A 23,347-nucleotide genomic window follows, 5' to 3' on the forward strand; every position below is an offset into this window, starting at 1 on the left:
TGCCAGTAATAGCAGTGACTATTCCCTAAGGATTGTCGGGCGGATTTTAAAAGCCCTGCTCGCGTAAATCCGCCTGGATTTACACGAGCAGGGCCTTGCGCGCCGGCGCGCCTATTTTCCATAGACCTGCCGGCGCGCGCAGAGCCCCGGGACTCGCGTAAGTCCCGGGGGTTTTTTGTCAGGGGCGTGTCGGGTGTGGGGCCGATCGACGCGGCGTTTTGGGGGCGGGACGCGGCGTTTTGGGGGCGGGCCGGGGGGCGTGGTTTCGGCCCAGGGTGGTCTGGGAGCATGGCCACGCCCTCCGGAACCGCCCCCGGGTTGCGTCTCGGTGCGCCAGCGGCCTGCTGGCGCGCGTGGATTTACGCCTCCCTCTGGGAGGCGTAAATCCGTGGACAAAGGTAGGGGGGGGTTTAGATAGGGCCAGGGGGGTGGGTTAGGTAGAGGAAGGGAGGGGAAGGTGAGGGGAGGGCGAAAGAGAGTTCCCTCCGAGGCCGCTCCGATTTCGGAGCGGCCTCGGAGGGAACGGAGGCAGGCTGCGCGGCTCGGCGCGCGCTGGCTGCCCAAAATCGGCAGCCTTGCGCGCGCTGATCCTGGATTTTAGCAGATACGCGCGGCTATGCGCGTATCTACTAAAATCCAGCGTACTTTTGTTTGCGACTGATGCGCCAACAAAAGTACGCGAACGCGCATTTTTTAAAAATCTACCCCTGTATTTTTAAACAATGTCCATTCCTGTTGACACTTTTAATCTTTGAAGCTGCACCTTTCAGTTTTTTTCTATTTTCCTCATTTTATCAAAGTTTCCCTTTTGAAAATTTAGTGTTAGAACTGTAGATTAACTTATTGTTCCCCTTCCAGTTATTAGTTTAAATTTGATCATGTTATGATCACTATTGCCAAGTGGTCCCACCACTGTTACCATTCTCACCAAATCCTGTGCTCCACTAAGAATTAAATCTAAAATAGCTCACTCTCTTGTTGGTTTCTGAACCAATTTCTTCATGAAGCAGTAGTTTATTACATCCAGGAACTTTATGTCTCTAGCAAGTCCTGATGTTACATCCACCCAGTCATCATTGGGGCAATTGAAATCTCCTATTATTTCTGCACTGCCAAATTGGTTAGCTTCCCTGATTTCTCTTAGCATTTCATCATCTGTCTGACCATTTTGTGCAGGTGGATGGTATACTCCTATAACTATACTCTTACCCAACACACATATTATTATTACCCATATAGATTCTACTGAGCATTTAGTCTCTTGTACGATCTTTATCCTGTTGGACGCTATACCTTCCCGGACATAAACACCCCCACCAAGTTGATCCTTCCTATTGTTGCGATATAATTTGTACCCTGATATAGCATTGTCCCATTGGTTATCCTCCTTCCACCAGGTCTCTGTGATGTTAATTATGTCAATCTCATCATTTACTGCTATACACTCTAACTCTCCCATCTTTCTTCTTAGACTTCTGGCATTGGCATACAGACATTTCAAAGTGTATTTTTTGTTTGTATTAACAACATGCTTTTCAGTTCTTAGAGATAATTTGGAAATCTTTAGCTCAGGTGATTTTTTACATATAGGCACATAGCTACGTTTGCTTTTATTGGAACCTCTCTGTTGGGATGCCCTAACTCTTCTGTTTCATTAGTTTCCTTCAAGGACACATTCCTCCGAACCATGCACTGCTGAGTGATTGTTGACTTTCCCCCTTGTTCTAGTTTAAAAGCTGCTCTATTTCCTTTTTGAAAGTTAGTGCCAGCTGTTATGAAAGTGGACCCTTGTTTCGCGGTAACAGCTACCGTCGAAGGGCGAGGCCTGTTGAACTGAAGACTCTTGCTAGAAGATTTCACCCTGGAAGCACGCGACCCCCCAAGGAGAAGCCCATAGGGGTCCGGCCGCTGGGACTTAGGCGACTCCTCTGAAGACTGTAAGAGGTCTGGATGCAGGTGCCTCCTGCAGGTCGTGGGTTCCAGACGGCTGGCGCCTCCAGCAGGTCGTGACAGTCTGAGGATGAAATTGAAGAAAAATCCAAGTCCAGTCCAATGTTCAGTATACCAGCGGGGTCCGAATCCAGTCCAGGGTCGAAGTAGGAGAAGGGTCCGCAGCCGTACCAGGGTAGAGGCAGGAGAAGGGTCCAAATCCGTACCGGGGTCAAGCCAAAGAAGAATCCAGAGCCGAACCAGGAACCAGCTGGGAGAAGACACGAACACCAGTCCAAAGTCAGCAGCCAAGAATCAGTCCACGGAGCAGGGAAGAAGACAGGATGAAGAAACAAGAACCAGGAGCCAGGAACACACTCAAGGCAGGAACCTTAATACCAAGGCAAGGACTGACTGCTCAGCCCTTGCCTTAAGTACAGGAAGCAGGAGGAGGAGCTTCAGGAGGAGCCATGTCACTTCCTGTCATGGCCCCTTTAAGAAATCTTCTTAGCCGCGCGCGTGGCCCTAAGAACTGAGGGGGAGGAGCTGGATCACCGCGGAGCCATGCTGCAGAGTCAGCGATGGCGGCGGCTGAAGAGAAAAGAGAGGAAGCTGCCTGCCCCAGCAGGCATCCGCAGGCCACCTCGGCGATCCAGGTAAGCTACCCTCACTGTCCTTGCTTCCCCTGGTGTTGCCTCAGTCGCGGCCGACCGCGGCCGGCGGCCATGACACCCGGTCCTGGCTGCGGCAGGCCGCGGCCGACGCTGCTAACACCAGCAGTCTGGTTCCACTCTGGTTAAGGTGGAGCCCATACTTTCGGAAAAGTCTCTCCCTTCCCCAAAAGTTTCCCCAGTTTCTTACAAAACTGAATCCCTGTTCCATGCACCATTGTCTCATCCATGCATTGAAACTCTGGAGCTCTGTCTGCCTCTGGGGACCTGCACTTGGAACAGGAAGCATTTCAGAGAATGCCACCCTAGAGGTTCTAGATTTCAGCTTTCTACCTAAATTCCTACATTTAGTTTCCAGAACCTCTCTCCTACATTTTCCTTTGTCATTGGTGCTCACATGTACTATGACAGCCTACTATTCCCCAGCATTGTATATAATCCTATCTAGGTGAAGTGTGAGGTCTGCCACCTTCACACCAGGCAGGCAAGTTACCAGGAGGTCCTCACGTCCACCAGCCACCCTGCTATCTACATTTCTAATAACTGAATTTCCAACTATGATGGCGGACGAGTCTCCCAGCAACCCTGGGAGACTCGTCCTCAGTGTGAGAGGACAATGCATCACCTGGAGAGCAGGTCCTTGCTACAGGATCACTTCCTGCTACACTAGGGTGATGCTCTCCAACCGGGAGACCTTTCTGATCCAAGGCAGCACTGGGGCTGCCAGACTGGATTTGGGACTTGGCTACTATGTCCCTGAAGGTCTCATCAATGTACCTCTCTGTCTGCCTCAGCTCCTCCAGGTCTGCTACTCTAGCCTCCAGAGATCGGACTCGTTCTCTGAGAGCCAGGAGCTCTTTGCACCAGGTGCACACATACAACCTCTCACCAGCAGGTAAAAAAATCATACATGTGACAATCGATGCAAAAGATTCTAGAGGAATTGCGGGGTCTCTGGGCCAACATCTGAAAACTCTGGTTGCTGCTGAAAAAGCAGGACCCAGAAAAAAAAAGTGCTGAAAAGCTGGTGTGGGGGAGGAAAAGGAGGAGCATCAGATCATCAGAGACCCTCACTTGCTGGCAGAAGTAAAAAATAAGGGCTGTGTAGGCTCCTCAGAGGGAAGGAAAGGAGATGCAATCGGTTGGCCTCCATGGGATAGCAGGAGGAGGAGGTGATCAGTCAGCCCTGCAGGGAAGCAGGAGCAGCAGGAAGAGAAGATCCAGCAGGCCTTGGCTATTTTCATTGGTGGGTTGGAGTAAGAAGAGAGAATGAATGAGCATGTGTATGAATGAGAAAGAGAACGTTTGTGTGTGTGTGTGTGTGAGAGAGAGAGAGAGAGAGGGAGAGAGCAAGGGTATGTGTGTGGGAGAGAAGTGAGATTGGGAGTGAGCATGGGAGTGACAGGGAGAAAAATGTGTGTGTGAGCATGTATGTGTGATGTCAGTGTGTGGGAGGATGTGTGTGTGTGTATGGGTTTACATGTTTATGAGTGTGCATAAGTGTGTGGAAGAGGGAGAGAAGTGTGTTAGTGTGGACATGTGTGTGAGAGAGTGCATATGTGAAAGAATGAGAGGAGTGTATGTGAGAAGATGAGCATATATGTGTAAACATGTAAGTATATGAGAGGAAGTTGATGCATATGCTGACCCCCAGTCTCACCCTAATATGTAACAATCTCAGGGTGAGTGGAAATCAAAAGTTCCCAGGTATGCAAGTATGCCTATGCCTAAATCCAGGCCTGTCCGTGTGCTCCTCCTCAGCAAGAACATGTAAATACTGTTGCCAAAGACGTATATGCAGGGCAGTTTGAACCTTCAATTGTAGTGGGCTACAGACTCAAATATTAATAAACATATGGAGCTTTCTAAGCAGCTACCTTGATGCCACAATTTGAGTCATGTGGCTGGCGCATTTTATTTTTTAAACAATATTCTGCATTCCTTTGATTCTAGTCAATAATGCTTCATGTTTTTTTTCTAACATAAATAATTTGCTAAGTTTAAAGCAGCAAAATAAAGTCATGTTGAGATATTCTGTGTGGGTGTATCCTACTATTATATAGTACAATAAACCTGCAGGAAATGAAACAACACTTTTTAGTTATTTGCCTCTGTTATAGAGAAGCTGCTCAAAGCCTTGTTCCTGAAGTCCTTACAGCACTGCATAATCTTGTTGGGGAGCAGCCCAAGGATCACAGGCCCCTGATGGAATCAAGCATGGACCAGTGACCAAATTAACCATTCCCCATATGCTCTACAGTATGCACCTGCCATACTAGATTAGTTTTTTGTGCTGACTCATTTTGCCCATGTTGAGATCATGGACCCTTTCTCTGTGACATTATGAAGTTTGTCTCAAAGGTGGAGCCCCTGAGAATTTGTCAGCGGAAGGCGGTGCAAGCGAAGAAAACCCAACAAATATTAGTTCCTACCAGTCCACGTTCCTCTGGAGTTCAGTCTTTGGAAGCTGGGAATGTCAGTGAAAGGTAGTTGAATCGTGGAAAATACTGGATCTGGAACAGGCTGGATTAGGATCTGACTGGATCTGGACGAAGCTGGAGCAAGCTGAAGCAGGATCAGAATGAAGCTGGAACAAGCTGAAGCAGGATCAAGATGAAGCTGGAACAAGCTGAAGCTGAAGAAGAATGAAGCTGGAGCAGACTGACAGACCTCACTCACGCACGACTGTTGCCAGGACAAAGGGACAGCTGATGGTTGCTCTTTAAATAAGCTCCAAAGCAAGTTCTAAGCCATGAGCCTAAATCTTCAGCGCGCCGCCTCTTTATGACATCCGATGATGTCACTGACCTGCGCGCGTGCGTCCCTAAGGGAGACGTGCACCAATGCTCCCAAAACAATGATTCAAGCCATGCGATTGGCCTGCCCTCAGCGAGCAGCGCGATCGATTCCTGAGGCCAAAAATAGATCCGGCAGACCCGCCGGAGCAGGTAGGAAGGCCTGGCTGTTGCGAATCGCTGCCAGGTTTTCTTAGGGATGTGCAGAGGGACGCCATACGTTGCATTTGGGATTCGGATTCGTCGGGGGGCAGATACATTGCATTCGGCCGTATGGCGCCCCGATACGTTAATACGTCGATTTCTATTCGTATCCCCGCTAAAATTAAAATTAACTACAACCCCCCACCCTCCTGACCCCCCCCCAAGACTTACCAAAACTCCCTGGTGGTCCAGAGGGGGGTCCGGGAGCCATCCCCTGCACTCGCACCCTCGGTGCCGGTTTCAAAATGGTGCCTTTGACCTACTATGTCACAGGGGCTACCGGTGCCATTGGTCAGCCCCTGTCACATGGCCATTGGCACCATCTTGTGCTCCTACCATGTGACAGGGGCTGACCAATGGCACCAGTAGCACCTGTGACATAGTAGGTCAAAGGCTATCGGCGCCATTTTGAAACTGGCACCGAGGGTGCAAGTGCATGGGATGCTCCCAGACCCCCCGCTGGACCACCAGGGAGTTTTGGTAAGTCTTTGGGGGGGGGGGTCAGGAGAGTGGGGGCTTTGTTTAAATTGGTTTCTTTAGGCGGCCGAATAATTCGGCGAAGATTCGTGTATTCATGGGGAATTGCGATACGTTTCGCTTCCCCACATACAATGAATATGGCCACATCTGTTGTGGATTGCCAAACGTAGGGACCGAATGCACACCCCTAGGTTTTCTAAGTACCTCTCCTCTTACACTCTCTCAAAAAAGGCTTAGGCTTGTGTGGATGTCCATTACCTGCTATTAAGTTCACTTAGAGAATAGCTACTGCCATTAGCAATGGTAACATGGAATAGACTTAGTTTTTGGGTACTTGCCAGGTTTTTATGGCCTGGATTGGCCACTGTTGGAAACAGGATGCTGGGCTTGATGGACCCTTGGTCTGACCCTGCATGGCATGTTCTTATGTTCTTATGTTCTTATGAATTGCTGAAGGAGGGATTTATCCAGAATGTGAGAAGCTGGTTCCCAAGTAGTTTCTTCTGGTCCATAGCGTTCCCAAGCTATAAGATACTCCCAGCGTCGGAGACGATGGCGCACGTTTAAAATTTCTTTGACTTGATAGATTTGATCTTCTTCGGATACCACTTTGGGAGTTTTTGGTATCTTACGATGCGACCAGGAAAGTATTAGTGGTTTTAGTAAGGATACATGAAATGAATTATGTATATGAAGTGTAGAAGTTAATTATAAACGATAAGTTACTGAACCTAAAAGATCGATAATTTTGAAAGGTCCAATGTACTTAGGTGTCAACTACATTGAAGGTAGTCTAAGGCGAATATGACGTGTACTTAACCATACTCTGTCTCCAGTACAGAAATGAGGAGCTGGACGTCGATGTTTGTCAGTGGTTTTTTTTAGCAGCGTTGGTAGCCTTTGCAATATTTGCTTGAATGTCCTTCCATAACACATGGAGTTGCTGAGATGTTAGCTGGGCAGCTGGAGAAGAGACAATGAGTTGCTTTGGCAGCGATGGAATAGGTTGTCAACCAAAGACTACTTGAAAAGGAGATTTTTTAGTAGCTGAATTGGCGTGCATATTGTGAGAGAATTCCGCCCACAGTAATAATGACACTCAGTTGTCTTGCTTAGAGTTGACAAAAGAGCGAAGGAATGTCTAGAATTCGATTAACTCTCTCAGTTTGTCCATTACCTTGAGGATGATATGCCGTGGTAAAATCTAACTGTACTCCAAATTTTTTACAAAGAGCTTGCTAGTATTTGCTTGTGAATTGGGATCCCCGATCGGAAGTAATATGTTGAGGCCATCCATGTAACCGAAATATGTATTGTGTAAATAATTGTGCGAGTTCTGGAGCTGTGGGTAACTTAGGAAAAGGAACGAAATGATCCATCTTTGAAAATCTACCTACTACCACCCAAATTACTTGCTTACTGACTGATGGAGGCAACTCTACAATAAAATCTGTAGATATATGAGTCCAAAGTGCTTTTGGAACTGGCAAAAGTTCCAAAATAGACCCCAAGGGTGCCCCAGTAAAGGTTTTTACTGTGCACAAATTCAACAAGAATCCACATAGGATTCTCTACGGTTGGACACCAGTAATATTGACAATAATTCAAGAGTGTGTAGTCTACCAGGATGTCCAGCTGTTAGACAATCATGAGCCCAGGCAAGCACTTTTTGTCTAAGATGAAGGGGAACTACAGTCTTCCCTACTGGCACAGTTTGTGTTGCTATAAGGATTATTTGTGCTGGATCCACAATATATTGTAGAGAAGTCAGAATGTCATCTGTTTCATAAACTCGTGATAGTATATCAGCCCTGATGTTTTTTTGTAGCTGGTCGATATCTTAAAGTGCAATTGAAATGACTAAAAAATAACGCCCACCGAGCTTGACGAGGATTCAAATGTTGGGCCTTACTGAGATATTCTAGATTTTTATGGTCTGTGAAGATGGTTATTGGATGTAATGCCCCCTCAAGCCATTGTCACCATTCTTCCAGTGCCATTTTAACTGCCAACAATTTTTATCTCCAATACCATAATTTTTTTCAGCCAGTAAAAACTTTCTAGAAAAATAGGAGCAAGGTAAAAGCATTCCAGTATCAGAATGTTGGCTGAGAACTGCTCCTACAGCAACATCTGAAGCATCTACCTCAACCACAAAGGGTCATGTTGGATCTGGATGTCTAAGACAAGGACTTTGAATAAATGCTTGCTTTAAATCTTTAAAGGCTTCCTTTGTCTAGAAGACCAGTTCCATGCATCAGCTCCCTTCTTGGTTAAAGCTGTGAGTGGAGCCAAGCAATGAGAGAAATTAGGAATAAAGTTTCTGTAAAAATTGGAAAACCCAAGAAACCATTGAAGAGCTCAAATCCCGTCTTTTTTTGCCACAAAGAAAAATCCGGCTCCCACCGGTGAGTTAGAGGGACGATGAAGCCACGTTGAAGATTTTCTTGGATATAGAGTGATATAACTTGAGTTTCGGGTAAAGATAATGGATATACTCATCCTCTAGGAGGAATGCTACCTGGAAGAAGATTAATAGCATAGTCAAACGGACGGTGCACGGGAAGAGTCTCCGCCTTTTCTTTCGAGAAAACATCTAAGAAATCTTCATATTGAGAAGGCAGACCAGTAAAAGACGTAGCAAGTACAATCAATGGTTAAGGTACATTATAAAGGCAACATGTATGACAGACTGGACCCCAGGCAGCTAATTGTAAAGTCTCCCAGTCAATATGTGGTGAATATTTTTGAAGCCATGGCAGACCCAAGACAATTGGATATATCGCCTTTTCTAATAGAAAGAAATTTCTTCTTCATGTAAAATCCCAGTACAAAACCTCACGGGGTTGGTAACATGAGTCACTTGGCCTGGTAACGATTCTCCTCGGATGGAGGAAATAAGGAGCGGAGGTGTCTTGGGAATGACTGAAAGTCCTAATTGTTTAACAAGCCTTGCCAAGATGAAATTTCCACCAGCCCCAGAGTCTATAAAGGCTTGTGTAGTAAACAAATCTTTCTGATGAAAAAGAGTCACTGAAACCATGCACTGGGGAGCAGGATTAGAACAGCCTATGGTAATCTCCCCAGTGACTCCTAGGCTCGAGAGTTTTCCGGCCTCTTGGGACAATGGACCAAAATATGACCTTTACCTCCACAGTAAAGGCACAAATCTTGGGAACAACGACGTTGTCTCTCCTCTGGTGTTAGGCGACTACATCCCAGCTGCCTAGATTCTTCAGAATGGTTAGAGCCTAATTCAGTGTAAGAAGGTGTGACTGTAGATCGAGAGAAAGCTGGTGCTAGAAGAACTGGTTTGCAAATTGGTTTAACCTCCCGGAGGCATTGCTGGATAAGACGATCAATTCGTCCCGCCAAGTCAATAAGAGATTCAAGTTCCGAAGGCAGTTCTCGAGCAGCAAATTCATCTTTTATTCTTGATGATAACCCCTCCAAGAAAATGCTGCATAAACTGTGATCACGCCAGCCAAATTCAGAAGCCAAAGTATGAAATTCCACTGCATAATCCATTAATGTTCGGGAACCTTGTCGAAGGTGCAAAAGATCCGAAGACGCTGTAGACTATCGACCCGGCTCATCAAAAACTTGTCTGAAATTCAGTATGAAGGAAGCAAAATCCGTAAGAAGAGAATCTCCACATTCCCACAAGGGAGAGGCCCACACAAGAGCCTTCCCATATAACAGGGTCAAGATGAAGGTGATCTTAACCTGATCCATGGGAAATTGAGCAGATTGTAATGAAAAGTGCATAAAGCAGTGGTTTAAAAACCCATGACACCTCTTAGGGCAGACAAGGTAGGCCAAATGGTCCTTATCTGCCCTTATCTGCCTTTATAACATTAATAACTTGGATTTAGATGGATAACTTGCGAGTTAGATGGATAACTTGTGAGTTAGATGAATAATTAGCCATTTAGATCGATAACTTGTGAGATATTCCATCTAAATGGCTTTGAATATTGACCTTATAGTGATCAGCCTAAAAAGAAAGAGAGTGCAAATAAAAAGGTTTGCAAGGTTTTATAGCAAGTTATCTTAGATTTGCTAAGGAGAGAATTTTGTCTTGCAAGGAGAAAATAAAACTAAAAAAAAAACCATTTTGGTAGTTACATAGTTTTACTAGGAATTGTAGAAGTCGAGGTGGAGAGCCAAATCACCAACACAATAGGAGAACACAAAAGAGAACTTCAATGTTCAAAATATTCAAAGTTGTTCATCCAAAATTTAATAAATGTCATCAAGGTGACAGGGAAAACTTTTTCAACTGCATTCACGTTCACCCAATACGGACCGTGTTTCATAAACTACATCAGGAGGGATCAAATCTTGATAGTGGCATTCAAAGCATGTATTGAACAGCATATTTTACGAGGAATAACAATAATGTACCCAGTAAACCTGCTTATCCATGTATGCATTCATTCATTTTCTTCTTGCATCATTAGTATATAGGTATTAAAACAGTTGGAATTTTATTACAAGCCTTTCTAGGATCCTTTTTCAGACTGATTACCAGAAAGTAAAATGCTGCAACTCAAATTTTTCTCCTTGAAAACCTTTGAGGTGCCTCCCTCTACTTTTTTAGGTTCAGCCATAAATGGATTAATGTTTTGGTTTAAGTGGTGCTATAAACTGTTTAGCTACTTGTTGCCTAATAGGGTCTTGCAATAACTTATCACTTTCTCTATATTTAAGTTTTTGACTTTTTAAATTTTATTTTAACTTGCAAGGGTATAGTGCATTGTATAACAGCTCTAAACACACATGCAACTATAGAATATGAGGGTGATGGCAAATAAGTACTGCAAGGTCAATCTACTCTGACCATTAAAATAGCTTATTTTTCCTCTTTGTTATAATTATTTATGAGCTGCCTTAATACAGGACCATATATAAATAAAATGTTATCTTAAGTTCTTATAGAAATATAACATATTTAAGTCACATATTTAGAAATTGAATATTTCAGAAAATTTAGCTGGAAGGAAATGATAAATGTGAGATACCTAAATATAAAGTAGATTAGATCTTAGGATTTTGGAATTGAATCTGTTTGTGCTTCAGAACTGTATGCTGCTTGGAGGCTGGAAGAACACGGATGTCCCTCTGGAAGGATATCTAGTAGCACCAATTCAGCGAATTTGCAAATATCCACTTCTTTTGAGGGTATGTATGTACTATGAATTTTGTTTCTGTGAAGTTTGCTTTCATGTATATGAAATTTACACCCTTAGTAATAATAATTATTATTTCACAGATTTGATGGCTACTATACACATACTAGTACCTTTTAATAACACTTATGAATGTTGCTAGTTAACTAAGATCAAGTACCGTAGACATTTTTTTTTTTCAAAGTGCATAGTGAACTGTGAAGGTGGGGCAAGTATTGTGTACTGTAAAACTACTGGCTTATAATAGAAAAGAGAGTGCAGTTTACTTATGGTGACATGAGTATTCTGTTTTAGTAATTTAAAAATAAGGCAGTCAGATGTGACCATTTTCAGATCACTCTTCTGTTTGATAGCCTTCAACACCTCACCCCCATCAGATGCTGTTTCCTTGGTTTTCTGTGCCCTAAATGCATGACTGCATTATTTGAATTAAATCTTAAGTGCCATACTCTTGACTACACCACATGCTTTTTTAAGCTCTCCTTGTTTTTATATTCCCACTTGAAGGTCAATCCTTTACAGATTTTAGTGTCATCTGAAAAAATATATAGCTTTCCTTCTAACCCTTGCCACTGTCTAGTAATTTATGAAAACATTGACTAAAACTGACCCCAGGACTGATTTCTGTTGCATACCTCTGGTCAGCCTCATTTCTTCACTGTGAGCTCCTTTTACCACCACTCTCAGCCAATTTGTTACCCAGTTTTCCACCTTGGGACCCATCACCAGGCTACTCAGACACCTGTAAGGAGCAGTTTTAAGGTTCTGCTGAAATCCTACCTCCATGTTTTCTCCATTTGCAATCACATCAAAAGAATATTGTCCTCTTGTTTTATTGGCTTTGCACCTTTGCTCTCCTGATTGCCATTCCTGTTTCTCTATGATTTTCTCATTCCTTTATTCTTCTTCGATAGAGTGCACATGGTGACACTGAGTATAAAAGTGGAGAGCAGAGGCAGACAACTCTGGTCTGTGAGTGCTGCAAACATGTCTGGTTTTTCTGGTTATCCACAATGAATATCCATGAGAAAGATTTGCAGGCACTGCCTCCATTGTATACAAATCTAACATGCATATTCGTTGTGGATATCCTGAAAACCAGATCTGTTTGTGACACTCAAGGACCAGAGATACCTATCCCTGGTGTATAGTGTGCTAGAGTGAGATTGGATGAGTCAATGTGTTGTATATTGGGGTGACACCGTATAACTGAGTGTTTATTGTGGGGACCTGCATAGAAAATTGCCTCTGAAATAATTACCTGCAGAGATCTGCACGTGCTTTTTCTGTGCATACTTTTTCCTTTCACAATAAAATGAGTAGATTTGAAAATGTAAGCCAAGTAAAAGAGCATTCTCCACAGCTGGTCCGAAACTCTGGAATACGCTCCCACCGGAACTCAAATCAGTGCAATGCCCCATTATTTTCAAAAAAAGGCTTAAAACTTGGCTCTTCCACCAAGCTTTTCCATAACATCAGACAGCGCAAGCTTCTCTGCCAAGGTCCCCCTTTAAATCATTTTCTATCAAACCATAAGAGAACTATATAAGAACATCAGCTATTGTCAACAACCTATAAGAGAACTACACAAGAACTAGACAAGTTCAATTCTAAAAACTCTTTGAACCCCTATTCAATACCCCATAGAACAACACAAAGAACTCCATAGATCATCACAAAGAATTCCCCAAAGAATTCTTCAACTTTAACTCCTTGGCAGCCCAAAAGTACAAAATGCAATTCCCAACCTCCTGACAGTCTTAAAAGCTATAATCAACCCCACACAGAAGTTATCTGCCTCTGCCTATATTAGGCTATGTATATTGTATTTCTTTGTTTAACCCCATATATTCATTTCCAAATTATTCTTCCTGTTCTCTGTAAGACATTTGCTTGTCACTGTTATTGTTCAAAATGTAAACCAAATTGATCAATAATTCTGTTATTGGAAAGTCGGTATAGAAAAAACTTTAAATAAATAAAATAAATAAGTTTGCTATTTCCTGCTCCTGACCTAAAGTTCAAAGTTGATATTTATTTTTGATGTACTGTTTTTTCAATAAAATCAAAGCAGTAAACAGTAAGGAATAATAAACTACAATCTATATAGTAAAAGCTATAAAATAAACACATAAAAAAATAAAAAAATTAAATTAAATTCAACCAAACAGTAAATAAATTAAAACAATAAGCATCCTATAATTTCTTCATAATTGTTGTGTTTGGGACCGCTAGGAGAGCGATCCCATTTGAGGGGGTTGTGTGCCCTTGGGCCTCGGCATGATCCCAGAAGAATCCAAGACAGCACCGAGGGTTGGCAAGACATTTCCAAGCATGGATGAAGACAAAGTCTAACCCTCTGCCGGACCTGCATTCTTCTGGAAGCCAACAACATTATGTTGGTTAATGAACAGTCCGACTGTTCACAGCCCTTTCGGACCTGCTGCTGGGTATTGGCAAGAAGCAGCAGGCCAGACTGAGGATGAGGGCAGACGGAGACCTTGTGACACAGAAGACTCAAGACATGGATGAGAAGACTCTGGATGTGGACGAGGAGCTTGGAAGACTCTGGACGAGTCGAGGAACTTGGAAGGCTCTGGACAAGACGAGGAACTTGGAAGACTCTGGATGAGACAAGAAGATTGAAAGGTTCAGACATTGGCACTGTCTCTCAGGGCACCCTACACAGCCCATTGACATGGGCGGACCCAATGGGCTGGTCATGGACCACCCTGTCCCAATGCGCGCCCTACACAACCTGAAGAGGCTGGTCACGGACCACGCGGAGAGCGGGACAAGCGCAGGAAGGGAATCTAGCCGAGATGAAACTCTAATGACGAGAACAGGAACCAACAGATGGATTTACCCCAACAAAGTGTCATATGGAGACCCGGAGGCGCTGGAGGGTCAAGAGGACTCGGAACAAGCAAAGGAGGAACGGAAACTCGGAACATCAGGAAGCGGAACATCAGGAACTGGAACGTCAGGAGTCTGCAACATCAGGAAGCCTGGACTGGGAACTTTGGAACATGAAGACATGGAACATCAGGAAACCACGAAGACTCAGGAAGCAATGAAGACTAAGGCGAGACAGGACATGGAGCTCCAATGAAGAACAAGGAACGAAGACCTGATGGAGCGCCGGAAGATGAGACTTCCAGGAGCAGGAAACTCCAATGCAAGGCTAGGCAGGACTGCTGGAGAAGCCCTTTTATAGGGCTAACTAGGAAGACGCTCAGGAAGACATCATCAGGTGGGGCCCAGGGCATATCCAGCCGCGGGCCCTTTAAATCTAGTAGAGAGGTGCAGCCACATGCCTATAGGCAGGCAGGAGCAGGAAGAACTAGATGGTGGCTCCCTGCCGCATGGAAGAGCTCAGGGGCGGCCCCAGGCCGCAGGACAGGCCCCAGAGAGAGATAGCGGCCCACTGCCACTGAAGACGGCAGCAGGAAGGCTCACGGCTCCCTACCACGAGGTACAAGAGGCAGGCTCCAGCGGCGGTCTCCAGACCGCGATGACACGGCGGCAGCGGCGGCCTCCTGGCCACTTAGGAAGAACGTGGGCAGCACTCAGCCACACGGATAAGATCTCCAGGAACGGCTCCATGCCGATAGCGCAGAAGAACGGAGGTGAGAGGCCTGCTCGCGGGGGAAACTCTGCGGGCAGGAATCATAACAATAATAAAAGAAAATAGGATGAATTACATAGGAAAAAAACTAAGTCATATGTCTGCAAAAAAAAAAAAATCACATCTTGATAAATAAACTTCCTGAATTTCATATAATCTGATTCAAGCTTTGCATATTATGGAAGCAAATTCCACAGTAAAAGGGTTTGAAACTTAAAAGTAGTCCATCAAGTAATTTCAAGCAAGATTTCATAAGGAGAAGGGAGCATATCTGAAGTTGTGTAGATTGCAGGCTTCTGGATAGCTTGAATAGAAATACTAGATTTGCTAAGTATACTGGATGGCCTTGAAACAGAACTCTAAAAGTCAGGCAACAAATCTTACATTTTATTCTGAATCAAGCTGGTAATTCTTGAAAACATGGTGTTACATGATCAAATTTAGACTTTCCAAAGATCAACTAAGTTGCTGAATTTTGAAGTAATTGTAATCTTTTCAGGGAGATTTCAGAACAGCCTAAATAGGAAGCATAACAATAATTTATTTGACAGGAAACCTAAGCATGCATTAGTTAAGTAGATTGCCCTAAAAAATTTTTAGGTGGCAAACAAGTCAAAGTTATAAAAGACAGATTTATTTTTTTACATTGTTTATTGAATTTTCAAGATTAACACAAATACAACTTACAACAGAAATATCATAGTGCTAAGTCAATACATAATTAAGCAACATAAAAAGAAATAATTAAAAAAAATAGCATCTATAACTAAAGTCCACAAAAAAAGGGAGATCCAGTTAGGTTCTGAGCTAGAATGAAAAAGAAAATAAAGAAATCTAAAACATAAGGGAAGAAAAGGCACATTACCATAAACAATGAAGCAAGGGTCAAAAGTTCAGATTAGGTTCCCTGAGGAGATTTCTTAGAATCTAAAAAAAATCCCACAATTGCCAAGGCTAAAAAAAAAAGTACTTGAAATTATTTAACTGCAATAAACATTTACAAGGAAACCTTATCATAATATGGGCAGCCAGGACATCACTCGCTCACATCCGCCCTTTTACAAATCAATGACCACACAGACCATAGTTTGGGTTAACAGGGCCGAAGGTTTCATAAACACCAGGGAGGCCCGAGCCTTGCAAATAACATACACCATTTCCAAATAATAAATCCCCTGACCATCCGCCTCTTCCCCAGCAAGACGGTCAGCACCAGCCACACGGCTCGTCCCTCCAGCCCTTACACCGAGTTCAGACCCCCCGCCACCCCCTAACAAGAAGCCAACCCGGTGGACCCCCACCACTAACCAGCAAGGAGCCAGGCCAATGGACCCCCGCCGCCTCCCAGCAAGGAGCCCGTACTCGACAACTGCCCCAGTTGTCAACCATCACAAAATTGTAGCAGGTAACCATCTTAACAGATAACAAATATAAGCTGTAGCGGCTCGGGCCATTCGCAACAACAACCCCCCCCCCCGCTGCAACAAACGATCCCACAATACAACCACAAAAGAAGAAGGGTGGGTGAGAGGGAAAAGACCCGCCGGCTGCCAAGATGCCCCCGAGCAACTGCGCCGGCGGCGTGCTCCCTCAGAGCCCCCTCCTACCCATTGCTGACCTCTTGCTGGCTGGCCTATCACGGCCAGCCAGTACCACATCAGCTCCCTACGACTGCACAATTCCGGGCCATCTTGCCCGGAGCCTAACCACTCCCCCTCGACTCTTCGCCTCCAACCGCCCCTCCCCTGACCTAACTCTGCCCTGCCTGGCCTGAAACGGACCCCCCCCTACTAGCCGCCGCGGACCCGGGCCTGCTCCCTGAGCGTGCCTGGGCCCATATTACCTTGGCCGATCGGACACTAGGTCCAGTCGACCCTCCATGAACAAAGCAGCAAGAGCCAAAGCTTCTTGATGCATTGCAACAAATTTCTTTCTACAGGCCTGGGCCACTCTAGAGATCTGGAAACAGCTACACCTGAGCCTGAAGTAAAGCATCATAATTAAATCTGAGGAAAAGCAAAATTAACTAACAATGTTCCTCTAGATGACACCTCAAGTTTAGTAGAACTTTCCAAAAAATCATTAGCATTTAAAGTAGCAGTTTGTTCCTCATCTCACACCCCAGCTGGTTCTGTCCCTGCTTCCACCACTGATGATAAGAAACATGCCCTAGTAATAGGAGGCAAAGCTTCTGGACAAAGTAATAATATTTTTGAAAGATATTCCTTAATGGTACCAATTAGAGAATTCAGAGAGAGTTTTGGGAAATTTAACAAAAGTAAATTTAGATATCAGGAGGTATTCTTCAGACTTTCCATCTTCCTGTTACAGTCCCAGGCCGTGCCCCAGTCCCTCCACTTACCTCGGAGACGGTCTGGGCTGCTGCAATGCTTCCCTGGGCCTGCTTGACCCTGGCTGTGGCGCTCCCTCCTCGAGGGAGATGCCGTCATTGCTCCACGGCTAGCCCCACCCCTTAGGCGCACGCATGCACAGGGGCTCTGCTCTTAAAGGGGCCAGCGCAGGAAATGCAGCCCTGCCCTGGGATGAGGTCAGACGCTCTCAGGGTATTTAACCTTGCAACAGGATCTCTTCCCTGCCTTGCAATGAGGTTCACTCTGGTAAGAGTTGCTAGTCGCTGCTTCGGATCCTTGGCTTCTGACTTCGGCTTCTGACTCCTGGCTTTTGACTCCGGCTTCCATCCACTGACTTCTGATCCAGGTTCGTCCTTGGCTTCTGACTTCGGCTTCGTCCAGGAGGCCTCGCCTAAGTCCAAGAGGCTTGGGTTCTCACGAGCTCCTCTCGGGGGGACTGCGGGCTTCCAGTAGTGGTTCCAGTTGGCCTCCTGGCTCCAGCTCTTCATCTCCATTCCCGGGATACCATCTTGCAGGAGACCACTCGTAAGTCCAAGCGGCCTGGGTCCTCACGGGCTCCTCCTGGGGAGACCTCAGGTCTCCAGTGGTGAAGATCTCTTGGTCTTCTGACTGTGCCGTCTCCCGGCTTCGACACCCACTGAGTATCTCCTCAGTGATCCACCAACTGTCTGAGCCGGCCCAAGGGTTCACGAATCCAGCACTTCCTCAGAATTACTGAATTGGACTGAACCAACAGTCTGAAGAGCAGAAACAGAATCTACACACATTTTCTAAGGCTGCAATTTTTTCCTGATGTAAATTCAAGGACTTTTTATAGGAGGACATTTTTAAATAGGTACCCATAGCTATTATAACCAGAGAAGAAACAGCCTTTTGAAAGGAAGTCATCATATTTCAAAGGGAATCTAGGGTGATAAAGCTGAATTTCTCCAAGGCAGGTTTATTCGTATCAGGAGAACTCACCACACCATCATTCACCGAGTCAACCTGAGACCCAATTGCTCCAACTGTACCTCTGAATTGATCTTTCTGCAAAGGCTCGTGCCTCTGTGACAACTCGGAGTAGAGGAGAAGATCACTCCTTCAGCCATCACTCTTCCCGGCACCCCTCCCAGCATCACCAGAGGCAAGAGCGTATCTCCTCCACTGTCCCCAGGAAACGGAGGAACCAGAATCACTGCAATACCTGGACTTAGCGAGGTCTCAAGGTCTAGCTGGGGATCAGCCTGCACACTATCCATGGATACGTCTGCAGTGCACTGGACATTGACAAAACCAAGGAGCCCTAAATCAACTGCCTCAAGGGAGTTATTCTGCGTGTAGCTGAAGGGAAAATACGGACTCGCCCTTTACTCTTCACCACCATGGCTCCAAAAATATAAAAGATAGATTTTTTCAAGCATGAGGTTTGATTTAACTTAGAGAGCTTGGAGTTCCAGCCATCTGAGGGGCCAAATCCAGGGTCAGGATTGCCAGAATAAATTAAATAAGATTGGGGACAGCACATACCCCTGTGGTACTCGGCCTGTAACCAATCTTGGTTCTGACAACTAATGCCACCAATTGCCTTGAAAAAAACAATTTGGTCAAAAAAAAACTCAAATCAGGTTAGAATTAACCTCTCTAGCCCATGATTGTTAAGATGCTGTAATCTATATGGGGGTAATTTTCTACATGTGTAAATGCCCTTTACCCGTGTAAGTGGTTTTTGAAAATTGCTACAGTATATGCCATTGAATTGTCCATAGATTATACATGTATAAGTGCACTTTATGGGCCTGAGTTTCAAAAGCATTTACTTGCTTAAAAATGGATTTTACATGTGTAAATGCACTTTACTCATGTAAGTGGTCTTTTGAAAATGGCTATGTGGCACTCCTATAGGGCTTGGCCACTAGATGCCACTATTCCTGTCCTTAAAACACACTTAGTAGGAGCCATCCATCCCTTCAAGCCCTCCTACCAGGAGGCTTTGGATTGCGTGACTCAGTGCTACTTAGCCCATTCATTATAACACTCAGGGGGGTTAGTTTGAGGAAGCAGTCAGAGGGTAAAGATGTATTCTTTTCTACACTCTGGTAGGGGCTCCTCATCGTGGACTCCCTTCCAGAGGGTCCTTCTTGTTTTGAGTCTCAGAAAGACAGATGGTTGAACCTGTTATATTTTAGGGGCAGAAGGGCTCTTACTAGGGACCAAAGACCTGCGAGCCTTCTCTAAATCCTAGGTGGGCAAGCACCAGGCAGTGATGGATCCTGCTGCGAGAGACAGTGAAGGCTAGAGGAGTCCTATTTGGAAGGAACTGAGTTCACCCTGCTTCTTTGGGGAAAGTCATCCTCGCTGACCGTACTCAAGGGGCAGAGGCTGAAGACTACTGAGCCCATTCATAACCTGAATGTGGCAAGCACCTGTGACAGCATGAACCTCAGTTTAGGAAGAAGTATCCAGTTAAACTTTAAGTGTTTTGAACTTTGAGTTAGTGGGGAGGGTTTTTTGGATCCCCCTTCCCCACTGGGATTTCAGTACAGGGTTAATAGCCTGATCTCACAGATTTTTCTATAAGAGAAATCACCTGAAGGAACAGCTAAGGATAAAGGAACAGCTGCATCAAAGGAAGGATGAATCACAGAGGGAAACCTCATCCGGATCTCTGCACAACAAGGAACCGGGACATGCTGGGTATCTGAGAGATGGAAGATGTCTAAAGGTAGGATTTTTGCAAGTAAAGGGGACCCCTCCACTAGGATTTCTACATAGCCACTGGGAGAGTATGTCCATTTAAAATCACCAGGGCTCTACCCAGAGGTCTGTAATAAGGACACCTACCTACACAGAAAGAAATCCCGTAATTACAGTAAGATGTACATTCATCATTTTGGACAAAATGGACTTTATTTAACATGAACCAGTAAACTTTAATACCCAGACCTGGTCCTGTCTAATTCTTATAGCCTCTCACCTCATGAGAAGCACTTAAGGTACAAACCACACACTGTTGACCTTTTCTCATCGTCTGGGCCATAAGCAAGAGCTTCCCCCCACAAAAGGAGTCTTTCTCTCTCTCTCTCTCTCTCTCTCTTATTTATGTAAAAGGCTTGTGTCGGTTGGTTGTTCACACTGTGTTTGTCTGTGGCCTCCAGGTGGTGCCCAGAACACTGGAAAGTGCAATGTGCAAAGGCAATATGCTCTGTCTGCAAAGCACTGACGCAAACGCACATAGACACATGTATACATAGTCACATACACAGGCACACACACAGACACACACACACAAGATCTCCTAAACACACACACATAGGCACATGCACACACACAGGCACATGCCCCCCCCCCCCCCCATACACACACACAGGCAGAGGCATCCACACCCGTAGGTACAGGAACACACATATAAATGCACACACACATACAGACTGTTATTGACCAGACAACCGAAGCAACACCAGGTAATATTCACTAATATGCTTTGTCTGTGAAGCCCTGTTTCTTATACTCCCACAAACAAGGGCAGCAGGCATGGCACACACATATATGCACACAAGCTAAGTGCACATCAAGCTCACGCAAGTGTGCAAGCACTCAGCTCACGCAAGCTCGCAAAAGCACACACAAGCTCACACAAGCACATAGCAGTGTACACAAGCTTGCCCATTTCTACACAAGCTCACACAAGTGTGCATGTAAGCTTGCACAAGCATGTACGCAAGCTCATGCATGAGATACATTTGCATATACAGAATCCCCTTGATATAGAAATGTATCTCATGCATATTCATTGTGGATATCCTGAAAACCGACTGGCTGTGAGGTCCCAAGGACAGGTTTGGGAAGCCCCGGTCTAGACGATAATGTACAATAGCATTTTTACAGACTAGTTTATTCCACTCATTCTAACACCATTTTTGTTCAAAATTGTGTATTTGCTCTTTCAACAAAGTTAATCCTGAATGATACTGGACCTGATTAACTTTAGTTTTTATAAACTTTTGTTTTAAGGGTACTGCTTTAGAATCCTAGGCCAAAATCAGCTGAAAATTATTGCAAACCAACAGCAAATGAATCCATGTTGATGTGACAAAGATCCCTAAAGAAGGAAATACAACTAACTTTCACTGCGGTTCTTATTTTATCTTTTAAGGTTTAATAGAAGCAAACAGTGATCAGTCCATGGCAAAAGGATTGAACATATGCAGTTACTCAATTCAGTCCTGAATATGTTTGACCTGTAGTGCTGTATAAACTCTAAATAATGTAATATTGATAAGAAAGTAATATCTGAAGTTCTTCTGTATACATTAAAATAGCCAAATATTAACAAGCGATCATAATTAGCTGCGCAATCTGCTATAAAATCAATGTTCTCAGCCCGTGAGTTAAATCTGGAGGGTTATAGCTAATTAAAACCCAATAAATGGTACTCAATTCAATCTGCAGAAGCTTTGGATCAATGTAGAGCAGAGGTCTTAATTCTATTTCTTTTATCCTCAGGATTGCCAAATCCCCTCCTCCACTCACTCCTATCCTTAAACGTGCCCCTGGACCTCCTACTTTTTCCCACCTAAAATTACTTAAGTTATTGATCCCCATGTGTTCTTTTAGACAGGTAAGGACTGTACAATTTTCAGATAGTTTATCTGGATAAATTGGGTTTTGAATACACAGTAAACTAAGGTGAGACTGAATATAAAGGGTACTGGAATGAGCCTCAATACATGTTTAGCTAGCCTTATCAATTCTGGTTCCTGGACCATCTATATACATATAGATTAGGGATGGGTATTTGGAAGAAATGAAATAGGAAATGAGAAGAAATTTCCTATTTCGTTTCGAGTCATTTTCAAAATGGAAAAATTTAAATTTTGGCGAAATTTAGTTGAATAGGTTAGGACCCAAAGCAGGAGCCTCAGCTTATGCCTGAGCATGATACTGGGGTCTGGGCCTAGGCCCTGGCCTAGTGACAGGGCCTTGGTTGAGACCTGAGCAAAGGCCCAGGCTTGGGAAATGTTTTGACCTCAACTTATCTTATCTGTCAGGAATCAGATGCCACATTGGGCCTTGGCCCAAGCCCAGCCCCTATGTGGAGCCCAATCTGGAGGCCAGGTATCGATGCCTGGGTCTCGGCCTAGGCAAGTTTCTGATGCCAGGGCCTGATCTGGAGGCCATGTCTTGATGCCTAGGCCTCAGCCTAGTCCAGGCCCAGGCCTAACTCCTACCGTACAACAAAATGTTGTCCTCTGCTAATGAGAATATGCTGGATTTAATTTACTATGGCATTATTTCAAGAAAGAAGAAAGAAGATGGCGGACCTTCAATTCCATGGGCTCCTATGGCCAGGTCTGGGCCTGAACCTGGGCTGAGGTCCAGGCATTGGGATCCAGCCTCTGGGCTGGGACCTAGTATTGGGCCTTGGCCCAAACAGAGACCCAGGAATCAGGACCTGGCTTCCAGATCGGGCCCTGGCATCAGGCCTGGGCTGGGTCCTAGCCTAGTCCAAGGCAGGACCCGGCCTCTGGACTGGGCTCCAATGTTGCATCAGGACGCGGGCCTTTACCCAGCTTCATGACCAGACTGCAAAGCCTTTGACTTGCCTAGGGCCTAGGCTGAGGTCATTGGGGCTACCGTGGCCTAGGCCTGAGCAAGGCTGAAGCTTCGGCCTGGGCCTTGGCCTTATCGTAAGATCTCCCCAGTACTGGATAGGTGTGTAGTGTGGGACAAGAAGAATCCTCGCCCTAGCATTTTTTTGAAGTGGGATGGGTGGTGAGAATGGGATGCCTCAGTAGGCACTGTTTCTTTTTTTTTCCATTTTTGGTTGTTTTTTTATAGTGTATTTTGTTATTTTAAAATAAATAAACAAAATAAACATTAAATGAAATGAAAATTTTGGAAACCCCCTTCCCCCAAAATAAAATGTAAATCAAACCAAAATTTTTACTTTTTCCCACCCTTTAATATATAGCTTATGAATAATTATTTTAGTTGACCCAAAAGCCAGATGTGTTTATAGCTTTCAAGGATTAGTGTTGAATAACACTAGTGTATAGTGTATTCGAGTAAAGCAAGACTTAGAAAATGAGTATGC

The 23,347-nt window shown here is 44.7% G+C and overlaps 1 protein-coding gene across 1 annotated transcript in view; it reads left to right on the plus strand.

The window, feature by feature from the left end:
• The window catches only part of PREX2 (phosphatidylinositol-3,4,5-trisphosphate dependent Rac exchange factor 2), a 922,406-nt gene that overhangs the window by 155,950 nt on the left and 743,109 nt on the right, over positions 1 to 23,347 (plus strand). Inside the window, exon 5 of the mRNA XM_029591436.1 lies at positions 11,162 to 11,263. Coding sequence (XP_029447296.1) covers positions 11,162 to 11,263 — 102 coding nt within the window. The remainder of the gene's footprint in view (positions 1 to 11,161; positions 11,264 to 23,347) is intronic.

This window comes from Rhinatrema bivittatum, chromosome 2 (assembly GCF_901001135.1).
Source record: "Rhinatrema bivittatum chromosome 2, aRhiBiv1.1, whole genome shotgun sequence".
NCBI classification, from domain to species: domain Eukaryota; kingdom Metazoa; phylum Chordata; class Amphibia; order Gymnophiona; family Rhinatrematidae; genus Rhinatrema; species Rhinatrema bivittatum.